At 42.1% G+C, this 12,859-nt stretch overlaps 1 protein-coding gene across 7 annotated transcripts in view; it reads right to left on the reverse strand.

Annotated features, from left to right (window-relative positions):
- Positions 1 to 12,859, reverse strand: part of CLCN5 (chloride voltage-gated channel 5) — a 161,727-nt gene that overhangs the window by 19,562 nt on the left and 129,306 nt on the right. For 6 of the 7 annotated variants that reach the window (XM_077889169.1, XM_077889171.1, XM_077889168.1 and 3 more), the window contains 3 exons: positions 7,500 to 7,651; positions 5,149 to 5,248; positions 1,350 to 1,537 (listed from right to left, as the gene is read on the reverse strand). In XM_077889169.1, coding sequence (XP_077745295.1) covers positions 1,350 to 1,537; positions 5,149 to 5,248; positions 7,500 to 7,651 — 440 coding nt within the window. Of the gene's footprint in view, positions 1 to 1,349; positions 1,538 to 5,148; positions 5,249 to 7,499; positions 7,652 to 9,780; positions 9,988 to 12,859 lie in introns of those variants that run through there. The other variant, XM_077889173.1, reaches the window with a different exon arrangement.

Consider the following 12,859-nt stretch of genomic DNA (forward strand, 5'->3'; position numbering starts at 1 on the left):
GGTATGTATCCAACTCCTTTATTGAGCTCTCTCCCTAAGCCAGTGTGTACAATCATTTATGTACATAAACACTCTTATTTCTGACTTATTTTCCTATCCTTCTTTTCCCTTGATTGTATGTGTGCGCATGTACACATGCACGTATATACACACCATTTCAATTGTGGACCAAAGTAGCAATAAAAACGCATTTTAAAAGTACAAATATAGGGACACCTGGGTGGTTCAACGATTGAGCATCTGCCTTCGGCTCAGGGCATGATCCCAGAGTCCTGGGATCAAGTCCCGCATTGGGTTCCCTGCAGGGAGCCTGCTTCTCCCTCTGCCTGTGTCTCTGCCTCTCTCTCTGTGTCTCTCATGAATAAATAAATAAAACCTTTAAAAATGTTTTAAAAATAAGTTAAAGTATAAATAGGGCAGCCCAGGTGGCTCAGCGATTTAGCGCCGCCTTCAGCCCAGGGTGTGATCCTGGAGACCTGGGATGGAGTCCCATGTCAGGCTCCCTGCATGGAGCCTGCTTCTCCCTCTGCCTGTGTCTATGCCTCTCTGTGTGTCTCATGAAAAAATAAATAAAATCTTAAAAAATTAAAGTATAAATATGTATCCTACCCTTGTCTCAGTCACTTCGCCAACAGAGTAAATGAGCTGAGATGGTACCTGTTTTGCTTGGTGGAAGCCAGAATGCGATTGAGAGCTATTTTGTTCTGTCTTGTGTGTTTTTGGTTTTGGTAGGAGAGATCTAACAAACAAACAGCCCACATGGTAATAGAAAGGGAAGGAACTGAAAAACAAAGTTACTTTTACATTGAAAAATATCTGCTAGGAGACAAGGACAAATGAAAATATTGATTTCATCTCCAAAGAAGGCTATGGGCAATATTATTCCTATGTTTCCGGTATTTTGATATGGAATGGATCCTGATTTTTTTTTAATGTTCTAATGCAATGTGCAGGGGAAAATTACTTTTGGAGTCAATACAACAGACACAATTTTAACCCACTCTTTGTTAGAAATTAGAGTGTACCTGTTGGCTGGCTCTGCCATCTTTACTGAAATTATTAGAGAAAGCCAGATTCAGAGACACCATATACTAACCACTAAGAAATACCAGGACTGTTTAAGACAAGCAAAAATGTTAGGTCACTGTGTAAGTATCAAACGATTCCACATGGCAGAAGCAATGGAAATGGGGCTGCACTTTAACCACAGAGAAAAGCAGCTGGCACTGGTTCCCCTTTCCATGAAAAGGAAAATCAGCGCATTCTACAATTGCTGTGAGTGCGGTATAAGAAATTAAGTGAATGTAGGAATAAAAATCAGTGGTTCCAAAATCTTCACAACATGTTACCTCATCCGTGCTGATGATAAGCTGGGACCAGCTATTCCACTCAGGACATTTGTCTCTGTCTTCGAAGGTGACGTGCTCAGAGTTCCAGCAACAGTGCTCATGGTTAAACCAGAATCCCTCTGTGCATATGCCTTCTTTCAAATCTGTCATCCAATGAGCAGAAATGTCTATCAAGCCAGCTAAGGAACCTGATTTGAGGTGAGGGAAGGGAAGGCCAAAGTTGTCAGAGGAAACGAGCGAAAAGGCATCAAAACAACAGACAAGTATAAACGTTCAGGTTCCCTTGCAATCTCCTTCTGATGGTCTGTCTGCTTGATTTCCATCTACCACCCCTAAGAGATTTTGTTTGTCATTAAATGCCTAGTCAAGGGGGGTAAGAAACACAAAACACTGTCTGCATTGAATACCATGTCTGGAGAATTTCTATATGGCTGGGGGAGGGGAGTTGGGGGAGGGCTAAGGGGTCTGGTGGGAGCCAGGGGCAAGTGGATTTGCCTTTTAGCTGATTTGTGCAGCAAAGACTCTGCTTTAACTTACAGTTGATGGCTACTGATCCATGAAGACAGTCAAGTTTATGAAAAATCATTTTATTCTCACTATTTACATACGATTGGGAAAATGTGAACTGCCAGCATTGAAGAATATTATACAATCTTTGTTTGAGATGGCTGGCTGGGGAAAGGGGGCTGATGAATGCAATGGAGAGGAGAGCTCGGCCTTGTTAGCAATTTTGCTCCAGGGAGAGTGAACCTGAGTAGTGGCAGGAAGGCATTCTAGGCTAAGAGAAATTAAGCTGGCAAAGCACAAACTGTGATGCCCAGGGAAGCTTAGATGAAGCTATAAACAATGTCGAAGCCTCCCGAGCCTGGAACATGAACATTCTGAAGTTTTCTTCATGAAAAAGGAGCAACCAGTATTATACGCAGAACAGCCATCAAAGAATACTATGAGGGATCCCTGGGTGGCGCAGCGGTTTGGCGCCTGCCTTTGGCCCAGGGCGCGATCCTGGAGACCCGGGATCGAATCCCACATCAGGCTCCCTGCATGGAGCCCGCTTCTCTCTCTGCCTGTGTCTCTGCCTCTCTCTCTCTCTCTCTCTCTCTCTCTGTGACTATCATGAATAAATAAATAAAATCTTTAAAAAAAAAAAAGAATACTATGAGAAAATGAATAGTGAATGGGGGATTATGTGCTATGGTTAATAGACTGGTTGGGTTAAGATAGTTACAGTATTTTAGATTCTGGCCTTCTCATCATTTCTGTCGTCCAGATGAAGAAATTCTGGCATACAGAAATGAAACCGGCCTAGAATCATGCTTTAGGGAAATAGCAAAGACATCATAAAATTCACAGCCCCTGAATTCCCAGACTGTTCCTGCATTCGGACACACTGCTTCTATTGTTGCTCTGCAATGCTTAAAAACAAAATGCCCTGTGTGTGCGAGGGAAAGAAAAATATTCACTGGTCACCTAGTGACAAGAAATACATTAAAAAGTTGAGGATATTACACCTACATTCCAACAGGCCGGAGGCCATGTCATGTGTCTGTTTGGGTAGGTGCTAAAAGTGTTAACAGAGGTTATTTACATACTTGAATAACCTAGTCAAATCTAACACCTTGTTTTGACACCTCCTCTTGGCCACGCCCACCTTCCCTGCCTTCTACTTCTTATTGCACTTAGTGCACAGATTCAGAAAATTAACACGTGTTACAGAGTTTGGCTTGTCCTCTGGTTGCTTCGAGTGCCTGTGTCTTATTCAACCTAACGGCAGTACCCTCCATCCTGTCTTCCCTTTTCCTGCTATTTCTCCTTATTTTCCCAATTGGACCCTTCTTCCCTGGTTACCAATTTTATCAGCTTTCCCCTACCCTACAGAACAAAATGCTTTCCCCTGTCCTCGTTACCATCTCAAGCCTTTGTCCCTTCTTGCCTTCCAGTAACCACCAAATACCTCCAAAACTACACCGGTTGCTTCCCCTTGAAATCTGACTCCTAATATTTATGAGATCAGTTTCTAAGGTCACTGGTATCCTCCTAACTGCTAAACTACATAACCTTTCTCGGCTCTCTTCCTTACCTTCAGCTTCTCAGCAATACTTAGCATTACAGACCACTTGGTCTGTCATCAGCCAGCTCTAAACTGGCCCAACCATGGTATCTCTCCTGTGAGAGCCAGAGGGATAGCATTAACACCCTAGACCACAGGTTGGCAAACTACGAACCAGGGGTCCAATGTGCCTCTGTGCCTGTAAATAAAGTTTTGCTTGGTCTCAGCCATGCTCATTTCTTGACCTATTGTCAATGGCTGCTTTTGCACTACAGAGACCATTTGGGCCACAAATCCTAAAATATTCACTACCTGGCCCTTTATCCAGAAAATATTACTGACTCCTTCCCTAGATAATCTTTGAAAACTCAGCTATGCCTGGGCCTTTCTTCATTTGCAGCAATCATCTTGTTTCCCAGCTCATAAATTTTCTCTAGGTAACAGCAGCGGTGTTGTTAACAATTGTGGGCACCACGCTGAGTACTGTACTGTCTGTGCTAGATCTCATCTACTTACTATTCTGTCCTCATAGCACATGTGGATGACAGCTACTTTTACTAGCCCCATTTTACAGATCAGTAAACTAGAGCTCCCAGGGATTAAGAAACTTGCCCAAAGTCACAAAACTAGTTAAGTGGCAGGGCTGGGATTCCAGTCCCAGTAGCTACAAAGTAGTGCCCATGCTAAAGGCCATTTTATCCCATCTGCCTCCAGGTTTCCTACCTATCTTCTGTTTCAGCTCAATAGTCCATATCTTTCTAGGCCCATCTTTTAATATCATAAGGATACAACCCTTAGCATTTCTGCCAGGTATTCTTGGCTTTTCTGCTTCCCCTGTGGGAGGGGAAGCCTGCTTGGGAGCCTGCTTTAAAGTTGTATGGGCATTGCAAGTATACTGTTCCTAGTCAGACTGTTTATTATTTGGAGTGGCTTAGGAGGTTGATGGAGAAAATAGGAAAATTTGGTACCCTCCCACTCCTCTGCCAGCACAAAAGAATGAGACTGTAAGTTTCCTGAGGGTATGGGCCACATCTTCTATGCTGTTCTTCATTACCAAATGAGAGAGAAGATGTTTAAGAAATAGCTACAAAAAACTCTTGGGAAGTTCTCTTTTTATATCTCCTCTTATAAACCCCATGTAGTACGTGTTTTCAAAAAAAAAAAAAAAAACCAAACCCTGATTATCTGGGGGTACCTAGGTGGCTCAGTCAGTTAAGCATCTACCTTCAGCTAGGTCATGATCCCAGGTTCTAGGTCCTGGGATCAAGGGGGCTCCCTGCTCATCGGGGAAGTCTGCTTCTCCCTCTGCCCCTCCCCTGCTCCTGAGCTCATACTCACTCTCTCTGTCTCTGTCTCTGTCTCGGTCTCTCTCTCTCTCTCTCTCTCTCAAATAAACAAAATCTTTAATGACAACAACAAAAAACCCTGATCTTCTCTAACAGAAGGGCTCTTCCTCATGACAATCACTGGCAGGCAATGCTAACAGCACCTTAAAATGGCTACAATATTTTATAGCATACAAATGCATTTAGATACATTTCCTCCTTTAATCTCATTTATTTAAGGAAGGGGATGCTATATTAGAATCCCTTTACAGATGGGAACCTAAGCTTCCTCAAGGTCCACCAGCCATTTATTTCATGCAGGAAAACAGTAAAGCTCAGCATTTTACTCAGTTCATGGCCTGGGGGAGGGGCACAGCACAATTGCAGGAGATTTGTTTAGGAAACAAACATAGCTTTACTTTACCTGATAAGAGCCCGATGAGGAGCATCAACAACCAGCCAGAAAAAGCATCACTCACGCTGTGAATTAAGGCCCACGTGGACTCTTTGCTTTTATTGGTAATCTAGGGAGAAATGAGGAAACACTGGGTACACTCTATACACACCTTTGCTTTTTCACTTGAAGATGCACAATAAAGAAACACAAAGGCAACTCTCTTCAGGAGGCAGAGAGACCAATTTAGAGTCACTTCTCAAATCATCTTGGGCTGAGCCAACCTCATCAAGAACTTGGGAGGTTTAGTGAGCTCCAATTTTATCCACAGTGTCGCCATGGCCACAGGTACCTTAGTTAGGGATTCCCCAACCAGCTGTGCTTATTTTGTGTTACCTCAATTTGTTTTGCTCTTTGCAGTGGTCTCTTTCTGCCCTAGACATCTGATACCTTAAGGATGGTCTCTTGACTCCCAGCAAATAGTCTGACTGTTCTCCCAATCACCAAACATGGGCATGTTTGAGTGGTGAAAGTACAATGTGAGGTTTCCTATCCAGGGTGGTGCTTCAGGTCAGGCAAGTTCCAAGACTTGCTCCCCACATTTGATCACAGATACTATGCGGTATCAGGAATGCATCTCCTTTATTTTCGAAAATCTTCTGGGAATATCTGAGGCTAATTGAAAGGGGTGGAAAGTCTCATTCACCTGACCTCTTTGGTGCCCACATTTCAAAACCAAGCATTCTGACAGTTCTGTCATTGGCACTTCCCCCTTCCCTGCACCTCTACTTCTCATCTTTGAAACTGTGACTTCATTACCCCAACTTCAGCTACCATGGTCTCACAAATCATGATAACTATAAACATTTTTAAAGCATTTTAATAATTCGTTTTGATCTATGACTTTAAAGTTTCCAGTTTTAGTGCTGAAAGAAGATGAGGTAATGTTTTTCTGGGATAATATCTCCATTCTGATGATTAACAGTTAATGCAAAAAAACACTTGAACACTTGATGAACAAATTCTAATTGATTTTGGATTATTATTCATTGGCGTAATGTTTCGCAGTTGTGGCCACTTTCATATGGTGGGAAATATGCCCTTGTCAGAACCCAGGTGACCTTCACAATGTAAATAACATGCTGAACATGCAACTGATGACAAATTGAGCTCCGAATTACAGATGGCAGAAATATTAAAGCTGGCCTGATGAGTTAATACGATAGAAGATGTGCAGGTGTTCCCATATAGCAGAAACTTTATGAAGAAACATAGTGTTTTGTAGCGATCCCCCTTTTCAGTTAGGACAGAAAACTCAGTGAGATTATCACAAGTCCAAAGATTACAGAGGAATTTCCCAAAACCTGTACCTGGGGCGACCTGACTCCTAGGTTCAGATGATCATAAGAAAACTAGTCAGGAGCCAGGAATGGCTTGGGAATAAAAACTGATCTGAACCTGACTATCAGGAGACTTGCCTGGCTCTGAGAGAAAGGAATCATAAACTCAGGAGAGAATGGGACGAACTCAAAAAACAAATTTTAAATTTGAACTCAAAGCAGAAATAGAAAGAAAAAAATAACCCCACCTCAGCTTGGTGGAAGAAATGTCTCACCAGAGGATCACCCATTGACCTTGCATTGCTGGGGCTCGGGCCCTACCTTTTGAAGAAGTTCTCTGTATGGCCCTGACATGAGCTAGAAATTGTGATCCCCTGACTTAAATGACACACAGCAACGAGTTAAAGGCAAACAACCTTGGCAAACTGCTTTAAGAAGTTTTCACCAGACTCTGGAAAGGGAAAAATGGGGGAAATTCTCTCACCAAAATCAAAAGAATCTGTGCCATAGCCATTAACACCAACTATTACCTGTCATATTAAATTAATGTCCTCAATTTGAATTTGATTGGTCTTATGGGTTTGAGTTGAATGCCTACATTTCCTTTTATGGTTGTACCAGAGTCATAATTCACATGGACTTTATCCCATATGCTTCAGTAAACACCAGGCTCTGAGATTTTTTTTTCTTTTATTGATTTAAAAGAAGCCCCTTTTCGGGGCACCTGGGTGGCTCAGTGGTTGAGTGTCTGCCTTCAGCTCGGGTCATGATCCCAGGGTCCTGGGATTGAGTCCTGTATCAGGCTCCTTGCAGGTACCCTGCTTCTCCCTCTGCCTATGTCTCTGCCTCTCTCTGTTGTGTCTCTCATGAATAAATAAAATCTTTTAAGAAATTTAAAAAATAAAATCCTACATTGCCAGTAGACACCAGCTTCAGCCCCAGCCAGAGCTGAAGGAAAGCATACATATAAAGAATATGTATCTTCCACCTCTTCCCCTGCTATTTCCTGACACTTAACTCCTATCCCATCTCTCAGCTTACCTCTCGGTGCCTATCCCGATCTCGAGACTTCTCTCTCACCCAGTCAATTGTATTGAAATCATCATAGGTCCCCACACCAGGGATCGGCTCCTCCAAGAAGTCCATCATCCTATTTGAAGAACCTATTCCTCCACCATTGTATGACTTGTCCTCTGTATTGAGCAGGAAACAGACATTAGTAACTCTAAACATTTTAATACCTCCTTTCTGAGTACCAAAAGGTGGGTCCTTAAACAATCAGATGATTACAGTTAGGGTGTGCTGATAAAGGATTGTAATAATTGGTGAGAATATCCATCACATTTAGAGGTTTCTGTGGTCTATGCACAAAATGATTAGTGCCTTAAGGCAGTATGAATGGACAAGGACAGATGAGCAGGACAGTAAAAAGGGAGAATTGACAGGAGTTGAAATGTAAAGGGAAAGGATTTATTAAAAAAACACAGGAGTGCAGAGCAGCTTAGGTATTTTAGTTTCTGTTCTGGAAGGGAGACAAAAGGGTCAAAGGTCTTTGCAGACATATCACATCAGAAACCATTTTGCATGTATAAGACAGTAGTAATTCAATTCTAGGAGGTGGCTTTTGCCTGAGTGCGAACTCCAAAGGAAGCATGTCAGCCTCTTCAAGAGTTAAGCTGGCTGAAATGTACATATTTCCCTTCGATAGGTGGAAGACTTTGATCCCTGATGTAATGGGCTTGTAGAAACTTTTACTGAGTATGTCAAAACAGTCTAAGACTTACAAGTAACCAGCACATGGTTTGGCGATGGAATGTCCCTCCCTGATCCTTCAATGGAAGAAACATATCCACTTGCCCAACCACAATCCTTTACCTGCTTTGCTTTCAGAGCTTCTATTATAATTACTTATGCAAATGTTTTGTCTTCCTTTCTAGACCGGAAGCTGTTTGAGGGCAGCCCTATATCACTGTTGCCTTCTCATGTCTAATACATATCCAAGATTCAATAAATATCAGCGGAATCAAAGTTTATTTGACAAACAGTGGGGATGAGAAAGAAGTATTCAAACTCAGAAGCTGTACACACACACAAGGTTACTTAGTATTGTTTGACACACTTGTTCAAAATATTTCCACCATCCTCTGGTAAAACAGTTTTTTTTTCTCTATTAAACACAAAATGTAAAGTAGTATTCAGGAATTTATACAAATTCACACTGAGGAAAAATGCAAAGTAATGCTATCATTGAACACCACCAGTCAAAGATCATATTTGCAGCATCAACCTTAGCAGGGGCAACGCTTTATCCAGGCTGTTTGGTGATGAATCCCTGTGCAGGGATGGCCAGAGTGGGCCTGAGCTGACACCCAGTTCCCCCATCTGCATCCCCATCTTCACTCTAAACTCCCACAGACAACTTCAGCACTCTCATAGGGTAAGTGGGAATTAACACCCAAGCTGTACCTGATTTACAAACTGTCAGTCTTCCAAATACCTAATTCAGTGTGCCTTGCCGGCAATACACACACTTAAAAGGAAAAGCTCTGCAGAATCCAAATCATATTGAGGGTGGGGATGGGACTGGAGTGGAGGAGGGGAACAAGTTAATCTTAAAACCCCTAACCAAAGTCCTTTCCGTATCTTCAAGCCTACCTGACTGTAAAATGGTTGGCTGCTGAATCACCAGCCCAGCATTTCCTATCATGTCAGTGGCATACTGATAAAGATTAAGGCTGGTATGTTTGAGAGCTTGGAGGGAAATAGCCAGCTAGGAAATGAGGACAGAAAGAAAATAAAGTATGGTGAGAGGGGCAAAAAAACAAAAACAAAAAACAAAAAACAAAAAAACAAACCATTTCAATTCTCAAGACGAATGCTGACATGAACCCAGGACACCAAACAACCAGGAATTTACTTTTTAAAGCAGGTTAATACTCCAAATGAATCTGCTCTGATTTAAGGGCTCTGCTTTCAGGAGAAATTGAGAGAGGATTTTGTAAAATTGATTTTTAAAAACACTCCCTAGCTATCTAATGTTACACTCTATATCAAATGAGGCCCCCAGCTCTTAAGGACATTAAGACAAAATGAAGATCTGCAACAGCTTCCCAACAGGAAAGAAAGAATCCTATTACATCACCAGGTAACATGAGCACTGCATCATCCTTCTTTGTAGATAGTCTCCTGTTAGAAACGCAAATTGTCAGGCAGCTCTGAAAGAGCAGGCAGTGATTAGAAGCCGACAACAGACTGTGATTCTCCAGATCCCGGTCTCCCTGGGGTCACACTTCGGTCCTTGACTGGGCTCAGGTCTGCTTACCTTCAATCACAGCCTTCTTTTTTTCTGCCTCAAGGAAGAAATAACCTTGGCAGCCCGCATTTGGTCATTAAGGTTGCGGAGCTTCTATGGAAGGAGCCCTGGTATTAACTGCTTGAGAAGGGCACTTGCTGCGTTCTCTGCCACCTAAAGCACCAGTGTTCCCGGCGGTCAGAATGTGATGTCACTGTTGGAGTCATGTGACCAGACCCTTGGACCAGCCTTGGAGAAAGGAAGATTTTTAACTGAGCACAGAAGCCTTAAAGATGTAGTCTCATCTAAACAAATGCCGTCAGGCTGGGGCAGTCGGATCAGTTCACAAAACTGGGGTCTGGACAAGCTTCTGTCTTTAGACGTTATTTAGCAAAAAATCTGAGAAGGCAAGGCAGGAATATCTGAAAGCATTTAGAAGAGTCACAGGGGTCCTGGGTTAAAAAGGGAGAGGGTCAAATACAAAAAAAAAAGGCTTTTTGAAGAAAATGATGCCCTGGAGAGCACAAACACGGAGAGAATCTCAGACGTGCAATGCGGAGTGAAAGATGCCAGATATGGGAGCACATAACATGGCTCTATCCATCTAAGTTCAAAACCAGGCAAACCTAAATCACACCGTTTTAGGATACAAATGTAAGCTCCTACATCACAGAGAGAAGCAAGAAAATGACAAAAAGAATGGTAGCTATCCAGAACAGGGCGGGGGAGTCACCGTCTGGATGGAGCACATGGTGAGGGCGGGGTTTCCAGAATGCTGGTATAATTTTTCCTGATCAGTGGTTACCTGAGCATTCATGTTAGAATCATTCCTTAAACTGCACACATATGTTCTGTGTCTTTCTGTGTCTACATTGTAATTAGAGAAAATTATGAAAAATGAAACTGAATGCAAACTCAGCTCTTTTATAGCACCTCGTAACTTAAAAACTCAGATTATCCGGGATCCCTGGGTGGCGCAGCGGTTTAGCGCCTGCCTTTGGCCCAGGGCGCGATCCTGGAGACCCGGGATCGAATCCCACGTCGGGCTCCCGGTGCATGGAGCCTGCTTCTCCCTCTGCCTGTGTCTCTGCCTCTCTCTCTCTCTCCATCATAAATAAATAAAAATTAAAAAAAAACAAAAACCTCAGATTATCCTCAAGAAAATGAGCTGTTTAAAAAAAGAAAGAAAGAAAATGAGCTGTTTCTTAGTATGGGTTCTCTACCTGGAAAGCAACATCAAATATGATCTCACTAATCCAAACTGGGTAATACTAGCTATTTCAGCTGTGAAAATAAGTTCACTATTACATTTGCATTATTTCAAAAGCTCCCCCTTCCCAGGCCCTATTCCTTTTTTTTTTTTAATTTTACTTACTTACTTACTTATTTATTTATTATAGTCACACAGAGAGAAAGAGAGAGAGGCAGAGACACAGGCAGAGGGAGAAGCAGGCTCCATGCACCGGGAGCCCGACATGGGATTCGATCCCAGGTCTCCAGGATCGCGCCCTGGGCCAAAGGCAAGCGCTAAACTGCTGAGCCACCCAGGGATCCCCCAGGCCCTATTCCTAAGGCTATTCTTCAGCAGGTCTTAATTAACTGTGCGATAAGGCCCATAAAGTAAAGGAGAATGAAATAGCCATCTCTTAACTTCTCAGTGAATCCGCAGGACAGCTGCTGTTAAACATTAATCCAGTCAGTGTGCTCCAATAATTAGACCTAAATGTAGGGCTCTGAAATGTTGTGGTCACTCTCATCGCTTCTTAGGGCCCCATGCATCCTGAAATGTTAATACAACAAAACCTTATCAAATGTTAGGGACTTCATGAAACCCGTATTCTTTTGTTTTTTGTGGGATTTTTTTTTTTTAAGATTTTACTTATCATTCATTCATGAGAGACAGAGGTAGAGGGAGAAGCAGGCTCCATACAGGGAGCCTGATGTGGGACTTGATCCTGGGACCGTGGGACCACAACTGTTGCTGAAGGCAGATGCTCAACCCCTGAGCCACCCAGGTGTCCCATAAACCTGTATTCTTTTGGTACAGTTCATCATTGTCATAACATCTCAGTCTCTTGATGAACTCAACTAGCACTCTCTTGATGAACTCAACTAGCACTAATGAGAAGAATTAAAATGAGGGACGCCTTCAACTCAGGGTGTGACCCTGGGGTCCTGGATCAAGTCCTGTATCATGCTCCCCGCAGGGAGCCTGCTTCTCTCTCTGCCTGTGTCTCTGCTTCTCTCTCTGTGTCTCTCATGAATAAATAAATAAAATCTAAAAAAAAAAAAAAAAAAACTAGGTCTGGTAGCTACACTGCAGTCCTTGAGCTAAAAGGAGATTTAATTACAATTCCCTTTTCTGCCAAATTTGTAATCTCTAGCATATGTTCATTATACAGACCACCAGGTGTAGGTCAATTGATATTGAGAAAATAAGACAAAGAAATGCTTACCAATTTGTAAGGCAGCCTCTGATAAAAACCTGATAATACAATTAACATTTGGGAACAAGCAGAGTTATCTTTCTGGAACACAGATACGATCAGATCACCTTCTGATTTCTAAAATATCACTTTCTGATTTCTAAAATGTCAGTGGCTCCCACAATGTTTTTTAATTTAATTCCAGCATAGTCAACATACAGTGTCATATTCATTTTTAAAACTTTCACCATAGGAAGGCCATTTGGCACAAGTGCAGACTCGGAATTTTTAGCTATCCATCATAATTTTTAGAATAGGACAAATAAAATACTTAAGTGTATAATAATGATGACAACAATGATTTTACAACCATGAGAGGGATTAAATTGCACTCTTTCATGGAAGTACCTATATCTGATTGGATCACCGCTTAAACTGTGAGTCAAATGCCACATCCAACTGGTTTCTTTCCTTACCACTTTTTTTTAACTTACTAGAAAGAAACAATAAATTCTTAAAACTTAGTTGTCAAGAATGGCAGCAGAGATGATCCTCTTCGGGACTAACTACTGAGGTACAAAGAAAGTAACAAAATGCAAAAGGGCTTTTAAAAAAACAAAACAAAACAATGTATTAAGAGTTAAGCTTCTGGTGTGTAAATTCTCTGCCAAGAAAGGAAGAGT

Source organism: Canis aureus, chromosome X (assembly GCF_053574225.1).
Source record: "Canis aureus isolate CA01 chromosome X, VMU_Caureus_v.1.0, whole genome shotgun sequence".
Classification (NCBI taxonomy): Eukaryota; Metazoa; Chordata; class Mammalia; order Carnivora; family Canidae; genus Canis; species Canis aureus.